Below are 13,204 nucleotides of genomic sequence, written 5' to 3'. Positions count from 1 at the left end.
CCTATTTGAACAAAAGTAAGTGTCGAAGTACAGAGATCAAAAAGGTTAAGATTACCGTTACGCCGCGGAAACAAAAAAAGACACACATTAAATATGCACACACAAGTAAACATGGACTTAAAATGATCAAAGTACATTTAAAAAAGGGAGCAGAGCATGTGTTATGTCAGAGTCCCCTGGTGGTCCGTCATTGTTGCAGATGTTCATTAATAAAGGACCCTGCACCTCCATCAAGAGTACGGATTAACATATGAAGAATCACCTAAAATTTTGGCCTGTCAAGGAGTGTTGTAGGTACTCCCCAAGAGTAAACAATGCATGCTCTATTTTAAACGCTGACAAACACATTGCCAAATTTGCACTACACTCCCCAGATGACTTAACCCAGTAAGCTCTGTATCCTGTAAAATCTGTGAGAGGAAATATTGCAAGGAATCTGGAAATTGTTGCATTGTCAGATCATAGCATAGTGCAGAATTCAATCTGCAGGCAAAAAAGTGGAGCATGAGGCACAAAATTGTTTAGTCTGTCTTTGGGGAGGGAGGGCTTCCTGACCTCTTGACCCAATCCCCCCTCTGAATCAAACGGAGGTGACATATTCAATAAGACCTGCCCGCTCCCAAGTACTTTTTAACCGTGGTTTGTGTATTGAAATCCACTTTGTTGACACTGATAAGGCTCAGGAGGCATCATTTCCCACAAAGTAAGGCTTGTGTGAGGGGGCAAGTCATGGAAAATCTATGCTTTCTTTTACCTCCAAACATAGCTTATAACCTTCCTGACAGATGTGGACAATTCAATATTTTGTCAGTTATTAGGGTTTAAAAGGTTTTTAAAAAAAAAAAAAACAAAAACTTGAAAAAGCCCCACAGTCTGTGGTTACATCATCTGATAACATGCAAAGGCTTAATGACTTGAGAGTTCACAACATTCTAGAAGGACTCCTTAAGGTTGAGATCAGGGCTCTATACTTGGACTAAAGGTCTGTTGCAGAACTGGTTGTTCTTACTGTCACTGAAGCAAAACTAATGCCACATATAACAGCAAATTCACTTCAATGAAGTTTACTGCCAGGAAAATTCTTCAATAGCAGTTATAGATGGCAATAAATGTTTTGCCATCTAACAAAAGGGTTTTTATATGGTGTAAGAAGTCATCCTTTTAACAGTCGTTTCTGCAGTTTCAGATTTTATTGACAGCTTTGTTTTGTTTTTGTTGTTGTTGGTTTTTAGGCTTTGGGATACTCTGGGATGCTGGCATGATGCAGAATAACCTGTATAAAGAGCCAGTCTTGTTGGGTATACATAATTATTAAATCATGCCCTGTTTTGAGTTAGATTAATAATAATAAAAACCTAATGCTTGCGCTTATATCTGTTTTCTCACAGCGTCCTGGTATAGTCCTTTGAACTCCTCCACCTTTTTTGGGAAATTGCCGTTTCCGTCTTTCTCCCTTTGAAGGCTGAGGGTCCATTATTGCTTCATCCATGCCAAAGCGGATAAATGTTTTCTCTGCCGATGTGTATTGAGCGTGCAGATTCCATTAAAACTCCTTTAAACAGACCTGCGGCCGGACCATCGTTCCAGGTGTGATTGCTTCACACCTCTGCTGGCCCGCAGACGTCTGAAGTTGCTGCACGGCCGCTGCAGTGCCGGTCGGCCCCGATGGCAGACCCATTCACACATCTAGACAGCTTTACCTTTGATCACAGGAGGATTTAAATCCGGCGAGCGCACGGATCTCAAGCTCAGTCAGTCAGTCACCGGGGATAAAGCGGAAAGGATGTCTGCAGTTCAGGGGAATATGCGCGTCGGGGAGGCGAACCAGTTCCACATGTATCACGAAGGGCCTCTGCAGATGAACAACGCCGTGAATCCAGGTTGGTGGCTCTGGGATCATTAACCCCAACAAAAAGTTAATTTTCAAATACCGGCCTAACAGCTGCATCAGAGCTCAACTTACGCAATGATAACTAAATTGCGCCTGCGTCTTCTTTTCAGAATGTGGACCTCCGGACGGTGGAAACTACTTCAACCCCGCAAATCCTGTTCCCAGGGCGGACAAATGCGTGGCAATGCTGACCCACAGGAGAAAGAGGACCAATTTCACCCAACAGCAAATCAAGGTGCTGGAGAAAGTTTACAACGACACTAAATATCCCGACATCTTCCTACGGGAGAGACTGGAGGCTCTGACTGGGCTGCCGGAGTCCAGAATTCAGGTGAAGTCCGGTTTAAACGCCACACTTTGTTGAATTGGTTGATTTATTTTGCATGGTCAAAGGGCAAACACAGTCACTTAAGATCACAGGAAACTCTCGCTACTCCACACTTGTGGTAAAATTGGATTTATGGAGTGGTAAGATGTGAATTAACGGATTTCCAAAATTGTAGGTGTGGTTTCAGAACAGAAGGGCCAAGTCTCGTCGCCAGGTTAGCTCATCAACGTCCACAAAGGTCAGCAGCACGCCAGCAGCTGGTCCCTTTATCCAAGTCCAGAACAGGATGGCTCCGGAAAAAGGTAGCTATTAGCTTTACTCACTAGTTTTGTGGTCACATCCTCACTCTAACATCAGGTCAAGCCTGCTCAGTGTCACTCATTGTAGTTTTAACTTCAAGTTTGTGGCTTCTTTTTTCTACATTCTAAAACATGTTGCTTAGTTTTGTTTTTTTCCCCCTCTCCATTGCAGTTTGTGACAATCTTCACAGTGCTGAAGTACATCAGATGGGTGGTTTTGGACTAGAGGAAAGTTTCAGGTCTACAGTGCACCTACAAGGCATCGAGGACACCCACAGGAACACTCTTCCAAGCAAACCCAGCAGCTACGCCCAAGCATCTGCCTCCCGCATCTATGACAAGGAGGGCGCCAGAATGAATCCAGAACACATGCAGCGACACAAGCAGAGTGCTGGCACTTCGAGCTGCAGCGTCCCTCTCTATCCCAGGAGAGAGCACCAGACAAACATGGACGCCAACATGACCAACAGCCAAGCTCCAAAGGTTTTGGTGGAGTATGACAATTTCCCACCAAACAAAACCATTGGACCAGAGATGAAAGTTGTGATTCCTCCCATCCCAATGCAGAACCCCTTCAGCACACCATCATCATCTAAGGACAACAGATGCCAAATGCAGTATCCGCAGGCGAGGGCCAGCGGGGACAGGTTCGATCACTTTTCCCAGATCCCCGCCAGAAAGATGCAGGACTTCTCCGACTCGGATTCTGATTGGGAAAATGAAGCAATGGCAAACTTCAGTGGCTTTATGTGATGCATTACAAAAGCTACATGTATCATAAGAGGTGTGAGAGTGTATTTATTTTAAAACTATATATAAAAAAAAAAAAGACATTTGTTTTGTATGAATTTGTTTGTTTGTTAATAAATGAAACAAAGCCAAAACCTGCTTTTCAATATTATGTTTAATATAAAAAGAAACATTTATATACAACTGCCCGGGGGCACTCTCATATACAACTTTACAAAAACTGAAAAAAAAGGAGAATCTCTAGGAAAGAACTGTTGATGGGGTTTAAAGGTCAGTGATGCAGACTTAGTGTGGGGGGTGTTGCAGCAACAGCCGATGTAAAATATGGAAACACTTAAGATCAAAACCCCAGAGTTCTCCTTTATAAAAAAATACTGGAAAAAAAAAAAAAAAAAAAAAAACTCTTTTCAGTGCGCACAAAATTACAAAAGCCATTTCAGAATACACAGCAGAAAGGCTGACAATATTCCTAATAATCAGATATTGTACAATTATCTACAATAACTTTAATTATAAAACATTCCTTCGCGTTCCCCTGTACTTATCATTAAAGGAGCAACAGAACACACAACTTAGAGGGAAACATCAGAAATAGCAAAATATTGTTGCATAACCATACACACCTACTCAAAAATAAATAAATACGGGCAATAAAAACTGTTAAAACCTTATGTTTGGCACGTGAAACCAAATAAATAACAGTTTTAATATTTTGGAAATGTGGAGCGTGGCAAAAAGCTTTAAGACTCTTTCGGGTTTGTGTTCATTCAGTTGGGTGCACAAACATTTTGATACAACAAAAGCTTGTGGGTAAAATATTCAGCATTCTTCTCTCCATTCCGATCAAAACTTGAGGAAATCTGGGAAGAACTCAAATTGAAGATCCACAGCATCGACATGAGCCTTCTTTGTAGTCTTTTAACAGTCCAGGTAAAAGCACCATTTCACAAGACAAACATGGATATACCGCACTTCCGTGTGTGTACATGCACCTGTGCGTGGGCGGGACGATGCAGGTACTCAGACTGCATTGGTGTTGTTGGCAGCGAATGCATGCAAATTGCCCAGCTGACTAAGGCCACTCTGGATGTGTGCCACATGGATCTCAACGTTATTCTGGAAGCAACTGGAAATGCAGAAAAATAACCAAAGTTATGAAGAACAGTTAACAACGGAACAACCAGGTGGTCCTGCAACATCAGCAACTTTTGCTTGTTCAGCAAATGTATGAACCACTAAACAGATTGCAGATAATTGTAATTTGTTATTTCATCATATATCTTAGAAAGGAAAAAAATATTTTAGCATCCACCAATAAGCAAATGATACAACAAACAACACCATAACACATCAAAATTATTTTGGAAATTTCAGAATACATGTTGTATTAGTTAAAATAAAGTGTGTATAAAAAGAATAGCCTCGCTTTGAAATTGACAGGTCACTGCCTACATTATAAACAAACTTTGCAGCTAGCTAAAACAAACCAATTTTAGTAAATTAATTATTGTAAAAGAACTGCAGCCCTCCTCAGTTCTGCTCTCTTACTCTGACTTTTACTTTGTAATTGCTCTGAATAGTCTCCACAGTCTAGACTCTGTGATCAGTTCAGCTAGGGTTCCCATGCTGCTCGGCACAGCCAACAACCTGCCCGGTTCTCCACATGTCCTGCCATACACTCAACATCCCACCCTGTTCAGCTCTGCTGTAAATATTTTGATCTAACCAAATGCCCTAAATAGTTATCTGTCAATCACATGCAGCTAGCTCTGGCTCATTTTACATTATCATTCACATCAAAGTGTGTAAATGTTGTGTGTTGCTCAGCAACATGCAGCAGTTTGCATAGACTTCAGTGGGAATCAAAATGACTCCAGTAAAACTAATGAGAAAGTTATTTATTTTTATACCACATAGCTGCACTATCCTATTTTAGGAAAAGCCATGAAATATGAGATTATACTGTTTTAACAGTTACACTATTTTGGGAGTTTTGAGATTCACAGATAATAAAGGAGAAAAATATTCAGTTTTGTCTTAAAAACAGTCATTCTTGCTCTTTTGTTAGAAATGGATGGAAACACTATTTGGTCCTTTACCTGAGGTTGGAGGGATCAATCGATGCTTTGATGTCATTGAGAGAGTCTGTTAGAGATTTAAACTCAAATGAATTCAGATCCCCACCATCTGCCAAACACTGAGACAAGCCAGGAGAATGAATGATTAACAGGTAATCAAATCAGAAGTCATGGATGTATTATATTATATTTACTGATTAATTGATAAAACATATATTGTATTATATACTTGAAGTTCAACATTTCTTAACAAATTACTGCTGCGAAGCTCTAAATTTTTGCATTGAATTTCAAACAAATTGTTTTCTTGCACACAGAGTGTGACATCCTAACATCCTCTCCTATCATCCTGACACACTTGTGATAAAAATACATCTTCTACCTTGATCTGTAGGAGCAGAGCAGTGAGACGGGAGATGAGGTGTGTGAGGCTGGGATTTGCCACACTCTGCTGCCCATCCTTCATGGCGTTGATGCGCATTTGCACCATCTGCTGGGCCTCTTCTTCACTACGCCTCCGCAGCTCTGTGGGATGGTCTGCTGGAACCATGCCCTGATCAGGAGCGAGCTGGAAAGATGTACACTGATGTTTAACACAAGGCTCTCTTACTCATTTGTTTCCTTACTCGTTCCTGACTAACAAGAAAAAAAAAAAACATGCTAGAATTATCAGATACTGCAATAAAATATTTCAAGTTTAAGTGTAAGCGTGCCTTTTCACTTACTTCACAGCAGTACTGCTGAACTTCATGAAGAACCTTGTTCAGATCTTTATTTAGCTGCTCCAGCTCAAGCACGGTGGTAGCATATCGCTTCTGGAAGTCCAGATCAATAGGCATCGAGTATGACTTCTGAACACAAAACAAAAACATAGCTGAGGTAAGCTTGATGTGGATATTTCAGAAGCATTTAACATGTTTTAAAGTAACTTAACTATAATGACTTTACCAGCTTCTCAGCTTCTGTATTCATTTCTTTCAAGTGCTTGATGTGCTCTTTCTTGATCATGAGGATTTTGGACAGTCTTGTCTAATAATGGACAGAAAAACAAGACAAAGCATTAGAACTACATTGAAGGACGTCACCTTTTTAGTTTTCAATTTGACAGGAATTCCTTACCACTTGGACCAGGAAATTGACAGGAAATCCTCCCAGTGTATCTCCTTCAGCACCGGGCAGTTTGTTCCTCCATGGTGACTGGGTGATAAGAGGGTCATTGTCCTGTTGTTTAAAAAAAGGCCAGTTAGATCAACAATCTTCATTTGAAATCTGTTTTTAGATGGGCAAACAGATACACAGCTGTGAAAAAGGTGTCCGGCAAAGGTTTCACTGGCTTTTTTACAGAGGAATCAGCTTCTAAGGGGGAATTAAGTGATTGCGCCACTAGCCCACCTTGGAATTCTTCAGTCTACCCACTGATTAGCATTAATGTATAAAACGTATAGTGTATAGTAGGCCAAACAAAGCAGTTATTTGAAAACAACAAAAAAAAAAAGAAAGAAAAAAAGAAAAAACAAAACTCGAATATGGCCAAACGTGTCAGCAAATCAACAAATGGTAGTAAATGTAGTTTCAGAATACCATATGGACAGGAGTGGTAGCAGAGGGATAGGGCCCTCTAGGCGGAGTCATGAGGCTTTGCATATAGCGTGCTGACCGATGCTTCTGGGCAAAGGCTGAAATGGGCATGGTCTCATTAGGTTCATTGCTCTGGAAAAGAAAATTACAATAAGATGGTTAATAATATGACCTGTGAAATTCCTACGATACAGCTATTGGCATTTCTTCTTCTTCTCCTGTGTGGCAAAATCACACTGAGAGTGAAGCTTTTATGAGAGTTAAGTTAAAGTGTTTACCAGGACTTCATAATCAGGCACAGTGTGAGTTCCCAGGCCAGTGCGGTCAAAGGTGACACGATAGGTGGCGGCACTGGTGTCTACTGCATCAATCTGCCCTGTGAACAGCCCATCATGGAGTCCTCGGAGACGAGCTGTAGAACAAAGATAAATGCACTTGATTTAAACCTGAATAAATAAATAACAAATAAATTAATTATTCACATATGGAGTCTGATACAGCCTACACCACACCATTAAAAGGATCTGACTTTTTACGAGTACAGATTCATTTGGTGTCTGAAATAGCCAAGTAGACGCTTTGCTATTTGTCCATCCAAAGATGTTATTGGCTTGATTTCTTGGTCCTTTAATTGTCCATAGTTTTGATCAAATTCAACTCCAGTACCATATTTTAAAATGATTGATTTGTTCACTGTCTTGTGCTCTTATTGTTCAACTTTCTCTTTTTTTTTTTTTTTTTTGTGTCCCGTTTGGATCTTTAGCCATCAGAATTGTTGTTTTAAGGCCAAGAAAGATGCCAAGCGGATTTATTTTACCAAGTGGATCATCATGGCCTTGCCATATTGGTCCATTTGATTGACCTTTATTATAATTATGAATTTATTTTATTTTCAGTTGCTACAAACGGGACAGACATGACTGGGGGATAGGACAGGGAGAAAGAATGAAAGAAAGAGGGAGAGAAAGAAAACCAAAGGGGAGAAGAGACGGTCACCTGTATGGAGAAAAAAAACAGTATTTGTTAGGAAAGACTGCAGTCCTTCAACTTTGAAGGAATTTAGCAATTCCTTGTTTATGCTCGCCAATAAAGTCAACTGATAAAGCAACAGAGTGTAGACAATCCTTCAAATATGCGTTGCTATACTACAAAAGATCTGTACAATCACCACAATTTCAAGGTGGGCACCTCAAATTAGCATATGGACACACGTTTTGTTTCATAGAAAATAACGTTTCTATGAAACGTCATCTCATCACAGTCGAGCTAACCATTGATCTTTTGGATACAAAAATCATTCAACTTGACCTTTGAGGGATCCGTTTTCATTTGTGCCATAATTAGCATATTAATTCTTAAATCATGACCAAACCTGTGTTTTGTGAGGTAAATCACAGTAAAACTGCTCTAATTAGGTCATCCTTAAGTTCTCCCCAAAAATGGCTGATAGATCAGGGGACAGATAAAATAACTTCTCTATCTCTTAAGTTCAATTCCGTGAATATATCTTTTGAAAGTGCAAAGCAGAAAAATGTAAAATGCAACACTGCAGCTCATTTGAAAATCTTGCGCTCACTTCAGTCATCTTACCGGTGACTTTGGTTCCTATGATGAGAGGCAGAGGGATTTCATCAGGAAGATCTTTGCAGTTTGACACGTCAGTTAGTTTTCTTTGCTGCAGCAGCCGCATTTTCTGCCGTTTCTGCCTCAATGCTGTTCGCTCTTCAGCAAAGAATGCAGATGAACACCTTGAAGGGACAAAAGAGCACAGCAATGTAATGCCAGTTCTTTTTATCCTGACACATCAAGTCCATAAGGAAACTGTTCCATACACTTATGTAAAAATCACAGCGTACCGTCGAGGTTTCCCCATCAACCTCCTTATTGTACCCCACTCAACTCTGGTTAGCTTTCTTGTTTTCAGGTTGGGGAAAGTCTCCTTAAGACACAGGCAGAACTCATTGTCACCCTCGAAAAGAGGCCTGGAAGAAAGAGAAGCAACAGTAACAGTTTTATAATTACCAATTTGCTTTTGACTAACATGATAAGCTGAATTAAGACCAGTTATGCGTGGGTAACTTATTTTTATCTCATTTATTTATGTGTACTCATCAGGGAACAAAAATAAATAAATAAATAAAAATCAGACTTTACCTGTCAATATTGGAATAAAACCATTCATAGATGCACCATTTGTGAGCTTTGGGCAGTTTCAGCAGGTTTCTTAATCTCAGCCCTATTTTCTGGGAAGCCTTCTTATCTGGTGTCACGATGTTAGAAAATTTCTGTGAGGAAAACCATTAAAACAACAGTCATTTCATAAACAACAATATGGTAGGCATTTTAAAGAACTCCTTTGGAAAGGGTTACATTAGACAAATCATATTCTGTTATGCTGTAGAGATATGATGAACTTATTCAATCTCAGGCACACCAACTTGGTCAGAAAGCATAACCTTTGAAACTCACATTACCCCGCAAGGAGCCTTTTTAAAAAATTCTAATTTAGATTTTATATATTTGTGTGTGTATATGCGTATGTTTATTCATATACACATATGGATATCCAAAGTTAAACTCTATCTTATTCTTTTGGCTATTGATTGATTTTTATGTTAAATTTAAGTTATTAGCTATAATTTGGACTCACATTTTATCTTATTTTAATGTTGACATGATGTTCAACTCTTTGAAGACACTCGTACCAAAAACAGGTCAGGTATAAACAGATAGCTTTTGGACCAAAACAAACCTCAAACAAAGTTGAACTTTTATACTACGAAAACTTTCAAACACCCAAGTGTAATATATCTCGTCACAAGTAATCCAAGTGGATGAGCACTTTTCAAAGTCAAAAGTCAAAAGTCAAAAGTCAAAGTCAAAGTCAACTTTATTTGTCAATTCTGCCACATGTACAGGACATACAGAGAATAGAAATTTCGTTACTCTCAAACCCTAGATGAAATAGCAAATGAACATTTAAATATAAGAGAGTGAATAAAAAATGCAAATAAAATAATTAAAAAGTAAAAATTTAAATAAATACAATACAATTTAACAAGAAAGCTATGCAATATACAATATACAATATTCAGGTAAAGGTAAATGACATTGAGTGTAAACCAGGCAGAGTAGTGCAAATAGGCAAATAGTGCAGTATTTTCACACACAATTTACTTTACTTTTAATCTTGGGCCTCGTAAACTGCACAGGTGACACAATTATCTTAAAGTTTAATATGAACAGTGCTAACTGGAGCATTACCAGGAAAATGTATTAACTGCAATATATACGTGATCGTAAGGAAGAATGCAATCATTACCTGTGGTGTGGTGGTGACTCTCTGGCTCCTCCGTGGAGATCTGGACGGAAGACGCTGCTGCGGTGGCTCATCTTCATCTCGAAACAAACGGCTCCGCTTCGAGCTCCGTGTAGGCTGCAAGAACAATGTAAATTCAAAATATTACCAACAATCTATAAATAACATTGTGGCATTCTCCATATTAGGCGTCTATTAGCAGTAGAAATTCTGGCATGTTGCGTTATAAATAGCCTGGCTAACACAAATGTTACTCTGGGAACTCTCATGTATAATACACAGGTTCTGAAATAATATCTAAGTAAATGTAAAGACCCCCATTCATGCAAAATGAGATGAAATGCATTTTCCTTCCAGTTCCACATCACATTACACTGGCATGAAACAACTTAATGGAGGTAAGAAAATCAACTCCTGAGATGTAAACAGAACTGCAAAAGACTTAACTATGCTGCTAAGATGAGCAAAGGGCAGTAACTATGCATACACTAACGATATATCCATACATTACCATTTTCGGCCATAGCTCTCTCACATAAGATGAAGTGACTTTCTTTCTTTTCATTTTAAGAAGAAATAATTGTGATTTTTTTTAAAAATATCAAACCCTGTATTACTGCATTGTAATAATTAACTTCTTGGTTGCTAAAAGGAAAGAAAAGATACACTGAACTGCTCCCTTATTTCCCAACGGGTCACCACAGTGGATAGTACTTGATCTGGTGCAGCTTTGACATGATTGGTATTCTTTCACTGAAAAATTCCAAAACCGTGGCAAAAAAGTAGCCGGAAATGCATCAGGAGGAATCAATGGTACTGAACAGGCCAATTACAATAGCTGCGGCTTACACTGACACCACATTTAGTTCCGTTTCAGTGGAGGTGTGCGTCATGTCATGCCTTAGGGTTTCATCATAGGGTTTTAGAGGGATTTCCTGTTATGACATAGTTATGGCACAAATTTCCCACTGAAGCATAATTATGGAGTAAGGTGACTATGTTAACCACTATACCATATTTTTCATATTAGTAATTAAAGCAACGTGTGTAACAGATTCTCTTTGTTTTCGAAGTTTTCATTGCTTTCATTGCATTAACTTACCGTGTCCATTGTGACAGAGGAATGCCGTCCCCTGGTGTTGTGAGCTCGAGGGAAGCTGTTTTTCTCATTCAGAGTGTTGGACAAACTGCCCTCTGTGAGAATACCAACATATTTATATACAAGAACACCAAAAACAGTTTTTAAATCAGTAATTATATCTTAACAACCCTATACCAACAGACAAAAATCACATGCAAACAATAACAGGACCATTATGCCATGTAAGCTTGCAATTAGAAACTATTACAGAGCTCTGACCAACGTGATCTGACACAGGTCTAATCGATATAGTGAGGAATTCGAGTCAACGTTTCAGAAGCACCCAGTATATTTGTAAACAGTAAAAAGCATAAATACAAGGGAATCCATACCTTTAAGACTGACGAGTGCCTCTGCTGAGGAACCTGAGGAAGAGAACAATTTAGGCTACATTACTGTAGAGCAGGGGTGCTCAATCCCAGTCCTCGAGAGCTACTGTCCTGCAGCTTTTAGATGCATCCTTGTTCCGACACAGCTGAATCAAATGAATGGCTTGTTATCAGGCCTTTTCCAAACTTGATGGCATGCTGAAGAGGTAATCAAACATTTGATTCAGCTGTGTTGGAGTAGGGATGCATCTAAAAGCTGCAGGACAGTAGCTCTCGAGGACTGGGATTGAGCACCCCTGCTGTAGAGCATTAAAAAGCATAAAAAAGCAACACCACATAGACGAAATCTAAAACGGTGCAACTTTGATAAATATTATTTGCCAGTGTTCTCCTTTTTAAGTTACGAAATGCTCATTTCACCTGTCGCAGAATCAGTAAGATGGTGCTTTAAACCCTGACAGCAGCCAGGCAGGTGAACAGGAATTAAAAATAAAGCTAGCGGACTCGGTTAGGCCTTTACCCCCAACTGGAGCTGTCAGACACGGGTGTAACATCAGCTGTGGGCAATTCGTATCTACACATGAGCCGGACAAGCTAAGCTATGAGCTGTAAAATAACGTTATTTACATTAGGTAAGTTCCCAGAGACCGTTTCAGGTGTAAACAGACAAATGAACTGGCAAGTTTCCCTTCACAAGATCAATAATGATACATAACGCATAACTATAACCAGGGTGAAGGAACGCTAAAAATGATGAAAGTGTCATGGAAAACTAAAATAAATCAATAAAATAGAAAATAAGTCCAGCAAAACAGATAGCTTGTTAGCAGCTAGTGGCGTAGCGGCAGCCTTTTTGTTCCTGCTATACGCGATCTAAGGTTAGCAGACGTTAGCTCGGGGCTAAGCTAACGGTATTTGTTCACCCAGTTGGGCTAGAGTAACTTGTTCAACTCCAACATTAGCCATGGTTAGCCTCTCGCGCTAACAAGCGTTAGCTGACTTAGACCCGGTGTCTGTTTGCGTCTAAAATGAGCTTATGAAGTCCGCGCAGAACCTATAATAGCCATTACATGGTCAGCGATATCGGGTTTTGGCCAGTTATTTATTTTACCACCGCGGGACTGCTGCTTGTTTACAATGCAAAACTCCTTGAATTTGTGTTGTTACTCACTCTCGTCTAACAGCTGGTCCATCTCCGCCATCTTGAATTAGCCGCGCCGCTTTTTCAAAGACCTTGTCAAAATGCATTCTGGGTCGGGACTCTCTCTGGAGGGCGATTTGAGAAATAAAAATCCCGTAATTTGCTTAAATGGTAGCTTAATAACTGCTTCCAGTAGTTTGTTTATCTAAACAAATACATCCACTTTCTACACATCCAACTTTTACATGTTAAATGTGAAGTTAAATCCTTGGGAAATCGTTTCGTATCAAAAACTTGACTCGGAATGGGAGCATAGCAACCAGCCATTGTTTCATACGCCACATCAGTTA

The 13,204-nt window shown here is 39.5% G+C and overlaps 2 protein-coding genes across 2 annotated transcripts; one reads left to right on the top strand and one right to left on the bottom strand.

Moving 5' to 3' along the window:
• The first annotated feature begins 1,783 nt into the window (after nucleotides 1-1,783).
• Nucleotides 1,784-3,271, top strand: mixl1 (Mix paired-like homeobox). The gene is made up of 4 exons (XM_085373422.1): nucleotides 1,784-1,880; nucleotides 2,002-2,222; nucleotides 2,395-2,521; nucleotides 2,691-3,271. The coding sequence occupies exons 1-4, from the start codon at nucleotides 1,784-1,786 to the stop codon at nucleotides 3,269-3,271; spliced, it is 1,026 nt and encodes a 341-aa protein (XP_085229548.1).
• A 904-nt stretch (nucleotides 3,272-4,175) lies between these two features.
• lin9 (lin-9 DREAM MuvB core complex component) lies at nucleotides 4,176-12,936 on the bottom strand. The gene is made up of 15 exons (XM_085372241.1): nucleotides 12,885-12,936; nucleotides 11,717-11,749; nucleotides 11,346-11,437; nucleotides 10,247-10,360; nucleotides 9,079-9,209; nucleotides 8,781-8,906; nucleotides 8,515-8,672; nucleotides 7,203-7,336; nucleotides 6,928-7,056; nucleotides 6,466-6,567; nucleotides 6,295-6,375; nucleotides 6,072-6,197; nucleotides 5,729-5,914; nucleotides 5,368-5,465; nucleotides 4,176-4,394 (listed from the first exon to the last, which is right to left on the bottom strand). The coding sequence occupies exons 1-15, from the start codon at nucleotides 12,913-12,915 to the stop codon at nucleotides 4,289-4,291; spliced, it is 1,647 nt and encodes a 548-aa protein (XP_085228367.1). The 5' UTR covers nucleotides 12,916-12,936; the 3' UTR covers nucleotides 4,176-4,288.
• Nucleotides 12,937-13,204: the final 268 nt, after the last annotated feature.

The sequence above is a fragment of the Diplotaxodon limnothrissa genome, linkage group LG15 (assembly GCF_057381915.1).
Source record: "Diplotaxodon limnothrissa isolate DT_005_m linkage group LG15, D_limnothrissa_male_GT1.1, whole genome shotgun sequence".
NCBI lineage: Eukaryota > Metazoa > Chordata > Actinopteri > Cichliformes > Cichlidae > Diplotaxodon > Diplotaxodon limnothrissa.
Note: the sequence above shows the minus strand (reverse complement) of the source record. Positions and strands in the feature narration are given on the sequence as shown.

What these genes read in the sequence shown, in the direction of transcription:
- mixl1 (XM_085373422.1), top strand. Translation starts at nt 1,784, where the DNA reads ATGTCTGCAGTTCAGGGGAATATGCGCGTCGGGGAGGCGAACCAGTTC. An exon ending in GAACAACGCCGTGAATCCAG is followed by an intron (nt 1,881 to 2,001) that starts GTTGGTGGCTCT and finishes TCTTCTTTTCAG; the next exon opens with AATGTGGACCTCCGGACGGT. An exon ending in TGCCGGAGTCCAGAATTCAG is followed by an intron (nt 2,223 to 2,394) that starts GTGAAGTCCGGT and finishes CCAAAATTGTAG; the next exon opens with GTGTGGTTTCAGAACAGAAG.
- lin9 (XM_085372241.1), bottom strand. Translation starts at nt 12,915, where the DNA reads ATGGCGGAGATGGACCAGCTGTTAGACGAGA. An exon ending in TTGATGGGGAAACCTCGACG is followed by an intron (nt 8,673 to 8,780) that starts GTACGCTGTGAT and finishes TGTCCCTTCAAG; the next exon opens with GTGTTCATCTGCATTCTTTG. An exon ending in ATTGATCCCTCCAACCTCAG is followed by an intron (nt 4,395 to 5,367) that starts GTAAAGGACCAA and finishes CTGCATTTCCAG; the next exon opens with TTGCTTCCAGAATAACGTTG.